The following is an 8,300-nucleotide window of genomic DNA, read 5'->3' as shown; positions in this document are numbered from 1 at the left end:
TATATATATATATATATTACGAACATCACAGCACAAGAACAACGCATGTGCGAGGATTCAATTCCGAACCGCAACACAAGTTGGAACATTGTGGTTTAAACAATGATGGCAGAATATGAACTAACAGCACAGCGTGAGAACAACAGGAACCTATCAATGACGGAACCTACCAGAATGTTCCGCTCTGCACGCTCTGGGCGAGGGTCAAAGCCTTGTTGATGTCCTTCGTGAACACCGCTCCGGCGAGCCCGTACGTCGTGTTGTTCGCTCGTTTGATCACCTCGTCGATCGAATTGAACTTGATGATCTGCTGCACGGGTCCGAAGATCTGCAAGCACCAGGTGGCGCCACGTTAGTTTAGCAAGCGATGCAACGCCGCGCTATTCGTGTTTTTACGAGACGTAAACAAACAACAAAATTATAGAGCAACAAAATTATGTTGCGTTTTGGAGCGTTCTCATTCAATTAATAGCAGTTGTAGCCGTTATACAATGAAACCCGTGTGTAGACCCACACGTCCCGTCACCGCTAACGCACCTCCTCCTTCGCAATCCTCATGTCGTCTGTCACGTTGGAGAAGACAGTGCTCTGGATGAAGTAGCCCTTGTTGCCGTGGCGACCGCCTCCACACTCCATCTTCGCTCCCTGCTTCTTGCCGCTCTCGATCAGTTCCAGCACCTTATCGAACTGAGCTCTGTTGATCTAAACAAAGGAGAGGAACATACGTTCTTACATACAACATCAGTATCATACATGTATACACGCTCGATCATAAGCTGCTGGCCCCTGCTTTTATGCCACGTTTCCTCTTCTAAGGACCCAGTACATTTAAGTTTTTTTCTGTTTCCAGTATTCCTTATTAAAATTCTCTTCTTTCCTCTGCGGTTAATGGTAAAAAAGAAATGAAATGGAGTAGAACCATATAAAATTTATATGATTATCACTGTGATCATAGCGCTCCCAGGTGCTCCACCTGTGATTGCAATATCCCGTAATCGCAGCGCCCCTACCTGTGGACCGTTTTCGACGTCGCCGCAAAAGGGGTCGCCTATGGAGCGTTTCTTCGCGAGATCGACGCTGCGCCGTACAAACTCGTCGTATATGCCGTCCTGCACGTATGTGCGTGAGGCAGCCGTGCAGCACTGACCCATGTTGGCGAACAGGTTCTTGTGTGACACCAGCACCGCCTCATCGACTGCAACGATTCACAACGATGATCACACGATCAGGCACCAATTACACACACACAAGGGGGCGCCGCCGTGCAGCACTGATCCATGTTGAAGAACGAGAGGCCAGCAGTGACAACAACCTTACTACTGATTTATGATAAACGGAACCTGGAGTCCAATGCCAGAAACAATGTTAATAATTGTGACATCGTTAACTTAAAACTTGACTGCTATTGCATGACACTTAACTCCAAAAGTTATGACATTGCAAACTTGACTGATATCATACATATTTATATTTCTGACAGTGGACAAGTATTAACCAATGCTGCAAAATCCCTGATGTGATAGGAGTGTATGGGTCTGTTTGGGTTTCGAGGTCTAGCTAACACTCACGGTCGGCGTCAGCAAACACGATGGTCGGACTCTTGCCTCCCAGCTCCAGCGAAACTCTCTTCAGGTTCGTCTTTCCCGAGGCGCACTGGATCTGCTTCCCCACCTGCAAATAGACACACAGGAGGTCACCATTTTTGTCATCGTCTTTCTCATCATCACTTTTGATTTCTTGCCTTGAACTCACCTTGGTCGACCGTTACCCATCTTATGAACTCACCTGGGTCGACCCTTCAATAATTCACCTCCGTCGAACCCCCCTCTTGTGAACTCACCTCGGTCGCCTCCCGGTAACTCACTTCAATCGAGCCTGTGAACTCACCTTGGACGATCCCTACCCCTCTAATAAACTCACCCCAGTTGAGCCCGTGAACGAGATCTTGTTGACGTCCATGTGTTCGGTGAGGGCGGAACCAGCGGTCAGTCCGTACCCCGGCACCACATTGACCACGCCCGCAGGGATGCCCGCCTGCAATATACACGGTGGTGGTGGTGGTGACAGACAATGTAACAATCCAGCACCCGCACACGTGCGAGAGAACCCCGTCCTACCATCACTACGCCATAAATAAATGCCTGATCGTCGAATAGATATGTCCCATTGTCGAATAGATGTGTGATTGTTGGATAGATACATAATTGTTGAATAGATGTGTGATTGTTGAATAGATGTGTGATTGTTGAATAGATGCATGATTGTTGAATAGAAATGTGATTTGTTGAATAGATACGTGATTGTTGAACAGATACATGATTGTTGAAAAGATGCACGATTGTTGAATAGATGCGTGATTGTTGAATAGATGCATGATTGTTGAATAGATACATGATTGTTGAAGAGATACGTGATTGTTCAATAGATACGTGATTGTCGAATAGATGTGTGATTATTGAATAGATGCGTGATTGTTGAATAGATACGTGATTGTTGAATAGATACATGATTGTTGAAGAGATACGTAATTGTTGAATAGATACGTGATTATCGAATAGATGCACGATTGTTGAATAGATGTGTGATTGTTGAATAGATGTGTGATTGTTGAATAGATGCGTGATTGTCGAATAAATGTGTGATTGTTGAATAGGTCTGTGTGATTATTGAATAGATGCGTGATTGTTGAATAGATGTGTGATTGTCGAATAGATGCGTAATAACACATCACGTCCGATCATCAAACTGGCAACTGTGTGCAGAAACAAGCGAGCATGCACGGGTTCGTACCTCCTTGCACAGCGCGGCGATGTAAAGCGTGGTGAGAGGCGTCTGCTCGGCTGGCTTCAAAACAACTGTGCATCCGGCGGCGAGAGCAGGAACGATCTTGTGGCAAGCGAACATGCCAGGAAAGTTCCACTGCAAGTAGAGACAAGTAGACACTAGCGACATCTGGCATGACTAACACACACTACAACAGTGAAAAATTGTACGTAATTCGCCCCTCTTGCTAGTTTTCAATAATTATTTTTCAGGGGACATAAAATAGAACGGCATGCGGTTTTTGGAACGGACAGAATACATCTTAGTATTGTAGTACTGTACGCTGGCGCCACCTACGACGTTCCATCGTTGACATACTAAGTTATCTAACAGCGGTTTGCTGACATGGTGAAATAGATTTCTTACAGCAATCGCATCTGCAGCACGTGTAATGTAAATTGTAACATGAACCAATGATCAGTCTATCAACATGACCGCGATAACCATATCCATAAACTTTTACAGGCTTGGGAAGCTATGACCTTGCACGCATATATACACAGGTACTCACAGGTGTGATTGCTCCAACGACCCCTATGGGCTCAACACGAGTGAAGCAGAAGAAATCACCCTCTGTAATACAGATAGATCGAGGTTGTAATGAAATACACACACGCATGGAAGGATGGATGGATGGATGGATGGACGGACGGACGGATGGATAGATGGGTGAATAAATGGGCAAACAGATGGACGAACAGATGGATGGATGGATGGATGAATAGATGGATGGATGGATTGATGGATGGATATATAGATGGATGGATATATAGATGAATAGATGGATTGACGGATGTATGGATTGATGGATGGATGGATGGATGGGTGAATAAATGGACAAACAGATGGACGGATGGATGGATGAATAGACGGATGGATGGATTGATGGATGGATATATAGATGGATGGATGGATTGATGGATGTATGGATTGATGGATGAATGGATAGATGGATGGATGGCTAGATGAATAGAATAAATCAGTTAGTGAAATCATCCCTACACAAGCACTTACCTATGGGAATGGTCTTGCCCACGATCTTATCTGGCCATCCTGCATAGTATCTGCAGGTACCGACAGCTCTAGCATAATCAATATTGTATGAATATTTGTACGGCTTTCCATTGTCCAGGGTCTCTAGTGACTGTAAACATTCAAGTGCATACCAACATGACAAAATTAGCATGGTGTTTGCGTGCTTGTGCCCACAGTAATGTACATATTATATATATATATATGTAGCGGTCAAGGGTCACCAGGATCACGTGACCCGCGTCCCAACAGGATTTGGATGTAAGGTTTCACCTACGTCACGCGACGTGAATCCCTGTATCTTGTTTGATGATTACGTGGCATAACCACGTGACTACGTCACGCGACGTGAATCCCTGTATCTTGTTTGATGATTACGTGGCATAACCACGTGACAACTATTAGTATATAAGCTGATGTTTCTCGCAGTAGAGGTGGGCACTGGTATTTCTCTCCAGGTGCTCCGAGATACACAACGCGAGGACCAGCGAGTGGTAAGGTAAACGATCACTCTTTTTCACTCCTGGACTCACCCTCTGCCCGGTGCTTACTGACGGCTTGACCGTTTCTGCACGCAGGCATGCTGAGTCTTCGAGTCGCATTGCTTGTTACTGTGTGACTACTGTTTCTGTTTCCGGGCATTCTGCCCAAGATTGTGTAGTATTTATGGCCACCGGCCTGTTGGTCGGCGGGCCAATAAAAGCACCGGCGTTCCCGGTTTGAACACTTAACTTGCTGTTGTCTTTCGGTAAATTCTCGGTCTGCGTGTGAATCTAGCGATCGAACCGCTGTATGGCGCACAGAGGGCCGTGACTGGCTCAAAAGTTACAGTGTGCCGTGACCAGGAATTTCACTACAAAGAGCGAGCAGGAAGACAGCCCATGTGCTGGTGGATTCCAGACAGCAGTAACTGTACTTCCGGCAGGGTCGTGTTGGCTTGTGCTCTAAGCAAATGCCACTCGTTACCAGGTCCGGGCCAGTAGGCAGGCGTGCGGCTGGTGCCACGCGGCGGCACCCGGCTGTGGTTGCAGGGGCTGTGAGGACCCCTAGTGTTGCAGTGGCTGAGCGTACGTCCGCTGCCACTGCACCGAAACGTCCTGCAGGGAAGCGTATGGCGTGTGGTCCACGTCATTTCGATTTTCCGGAGTGAGCACGGGGCGTGGTGTCAGGCCGGGCATCAAGAGCGAATTGGCCGGTTGCTGGAAAAGGAAGGGCGTTACCCTTTCCTTAGCCTCGGCTGGTTACGGACAGTAACCCCGAGAGCAGGCACGTAAGGCAATTCTCATCCACACAAGTTGCACTCCACGGACGAGTCGGTCAGGTAGCCTTGTGTGTCAATCCTAGGGACACTGTAAGACGGTTATTGCGACGTAATGCTTTCCGCACATGAGACCGATTGAACACAGGCACGGGTGAAGATCACACCTCTCCGTCGGTATACGACGCCGGTATATCGGGTAATGGTGGGCCTGACGCAGTCCGACAGGTACGAAGGTTGTTCCGTAAGGGGATTCAGACAAAGTGCTACCTTACCTTTGTCCGAGTTAAAGCAGTGGCGCCCCTTCCGTGTGAGTAAGCGCTCTTGGATAGAGACGTCTGAAACCCGGACACCCCCATTGCCAGCGTATTGGTTTGTTCGTGGCAAGGGTGAGAGTGATCACTAATCTCCCACGTGGCAATTAGCGCGTGGTAGTGATTCATTGCATCAACAGTGAACGGTGGTAACGTGAAACACACGATCCGAGACCACGTGGCACCTCCATGCATAGGTAATCGGAGCAGGCATATTCTTAAGGGGGTTCAGGCTAGGCTCGCGGGAGTGTTTCTCCGGAGCTATGGCCGCCCCGTTAAAAGAAATGCCCCAGCGTGAAATTGAATGCTACCGTTGTGGCTTCTATGTCTAAACGATGTGGCTTGGCAAGGATTGGAAAGGTGATTCACCTGCTGAGTGCTCTCGTCGGAAGTGGAGAGATGAGTCGCGTCGCTTCATTCTCCCAACCCATATAAGCTTGGCCGGTGCTCACCCGCGACCAAGTATGGCAGACTCAGAAAATCTCCTCGATTCAGTGCTGCAGCTAGACGTTCGATGCATGGAAACAGAGCCATGGGTAGGCTCACCGGTGTCTACCGGGCTGGAAATAGAACTCTCGGAGCCCAGGGCAGGTCCTGCATTCTCTGCCACCGCCGTGGGAGGGACTGCTTCCTTCATCGGAGTCTTCCCGGAGCAGGGGCCCCTCGCGGGGTCATCCTAGTATCATACGACGTGCGATGCCGTCTCCGTCGGCCAGCGCTAGAGGGTTGTGCCCAGGCCGAGCTTTGTTCAGCGGGGTGCCAGTCAACGCCTCACTGGTACCAACGGCCTGCTGGTCATGGTACGGAGCGTGCTTGCTGCCGACATAGAGCCACGAAGGAGAGTTCCACTGCCGAACCGGGAACACTCATGCTTGTCCGGTAAAGGACTGCCGATTCCGGACGTCGGTGGGCCTCGTCTACAGGATGATCCAGCACCTGAGCCGGGTCCACCAGGTGCGGAGGAAGCACCCATCTGCGGTGCCTAGCGCCTGGGCGACGACGGCGGACCCTCCTACGGCCCACAGGCATGCGTGTGCGGGATATCTGCTGCCGTTGAAGGGAGTTACAATTCCGGACCCAGACCATTTCTGGGGGCAAGCGAAGGTGGCACGCGTGGCAGCAGCGGAGGGCTCCGCTGCGGAGGGATCCGCTAAGGAGGGGCGTGGCAGGAAGCGACGAGTCTCACCCCTGGGATCTGCGGCGAGCAGGAACCGGTGCTCGAGCAGAGACTGCTTTGCCGCCGAGGCGGACATATGCACATGGAAGTTGCCACCGCGTCTCATAGAGCAGCAGCCTCGGCCTCGCATTGGGCTGATGATGCAGATGTCGGCTGCAGAGCTCCGTGTCGCGGAGAGCATGATGGAGGCTCGGCTGCTGGATGATACGCACGACCTAATCGCACTACGCGCTACTATACGGGAGAGAGCGTGTACGGAAACTAAGTAGATAGGCGTGATAATGTAATAAAACATTTATTGAGACGTAAAAACAGAATATGGTATCTTTTGATTTTTTATATATTATGCATGTCTGTAGTATGTCGGTTGCTCCGATATAAAGCGGCATGATATGCACTATGTGATGTAAATAATGTATATAATTCAGAAGCGTTATACATAGTGTGGGGGCACATTGGCAGGAAAAAATGTAAACATTACAAACTTTCACATACCGGAGCTTGCTGATGTAGTTGATGATTGTAGCTGTTTATTCACACTGGCTGCCGCACATGTGTACACTACTGGTCATACTGTACGTCACAGTAATTCGGCCAGTTCACTGTAGGCAAATAGTTAGCCGTGCCCATGTGCATCCATCTCTCATGCTGCGGTTTATTTGACTGGAAGTATGATTAATGGTGAGCGGACAGGCTGCAGGTGGCGCCCTCCATCTAGTAGCGCCCCTATTTTTGCAGCTGTTTTCTTATAAAAATTTCTGGGTCACGCCCCGGCCCAGTGTTGAACACTGGCCGCAGCGCTCACTACCCAAGGACCACGGCCGGGCCGCTATCCATTCGCCCGTGCCGACAGGCGCAATTGCTACTACTTGAAGGTTGGATATATGCGCTAGCATTGTGTCTCCATAGTGAGTTTCACGTGGTTAGGACAGGTAAAAAGTTTCCTGCCCCACCGGGGTTTGAACCCGTAATCTTTTCAGCACGGGTTCTCCGGTCTACCGAGGTGGCCACGGAGGACGTGTATAAACTTTATATATTTTTTATATAGTGTAGTAGTTATTTGGAGATGTAAAACGGATGAGCTATGCTGCGTCATGGGTTCATTTCGCGCTGCTCCTACACGTGTATTGTGCCGGTGCAATTGATATAAATGAATGTAATAAATTAAAATGAATAATGTAAAAGTAAATTTTAGTTTGCCTCATGCTATGGTGTTTTGTTGTTACCAGTTGCGTCTAGTTTTACGTAGATGCATTGTTGTAGGTTTCTGTCACGCAGGCTGGGGTTGCGTTCGGTGTTGTTTGCGACGGGTGAGTCCCCGCCCGTTGTTGCAAGCCGTCCAGGCCTCACTGCGATGCGTTTTCAGTATTGTTCTTTTTGTATTTGAATTGTATAAAGTCACGCGGGTTTTTTTAGCATATTATTGGGCAGACCGCTTTTGTTGTGAACCCTCGTACGAGCCTTGCCGAGGCGGCAAGACTCGGAAAAAGGAAGGGGGTAATGTAGCGGTCAAGTGTCACCAGAATCACGAGACCCACGTCCCAACGGGATTTGGATGTAAGGTTTCACCTACGTCACGCGGCGTGAATCCCTGTATCTTCTTTGATGATTACGTGGCATAACCACGTGACAACTATTAGTATATAAGCTGCTGTTTCTCGCAGTAGAGGTGGGCACTGGTGTTTCTCTCCAGGTG

General features: G+C 48.9%; 1 protein-coding gene across 1 annotated transcript in view; it reads right to left on the bottom strand.

Annotated features, from left to right (window-relative positions):
* Positions 1-8,300, bottom strand: part of LOC106819621 (retinal dehydrogenase 1-like) — a gene marked incomplete at its 3' end in the record, with an annotated part of 9,364 nt that overhangs the window by 435 nt on the left and 629 nt on the right. The window contains exons 2-9 of the mRNA XM_014824230.1: positions 3,838-3,967; positions 3,335-3,396; positions 2,791-2,919; positions 1,921-2,034; positions 1,569-1,671; positions 1,011-1,195; positions 538-702; positions 171-328 (exon numbers count right to left, since the gene is read on the bottom strand). Coding sequence (XP_014679716.1) covers positions 171-328; positions 538-702; positions 1,011-1,195; positions 1,569-1,671; positions 1,921-2,034; positions 2,791-2,919; positions 3,335-3,396; positions 3,838-3,967 — 1,046 coding nt within the window. The remainder of the gene's footprint in view (positions 1-170; positions 329-537; positions 703-1,010; positions 1,196-1,568; positions 1,672-1,920; positions 2,035-2,790; positions 2,920-3,334; positions 3,397-3,837; positions 3,968-8,300) is intronic.

Source organism: Priapulus caudatus, unplaced genomic scaffold (genome assembly GCF_000485595.1).
Source record: "Priapulus caudatus unplaced genomic scaffold, Priapulus_caudatus-5.0.1 Scaffold3842, whole genome shotgun sequence".
NCBI classification, from domain to species: domain Eukaryota; kingdom Metazoa; phylum Priapulida; class Priapulimorpha; order Priapulimorphida; family Priapulidae; genus Priapulus; species Priapulus caudatus.
The sequence above is the reverse complement of the archived record's forward strand: the minus strand, read 5'-3'. Positions and strand labels throughout refer to the sequence as shown.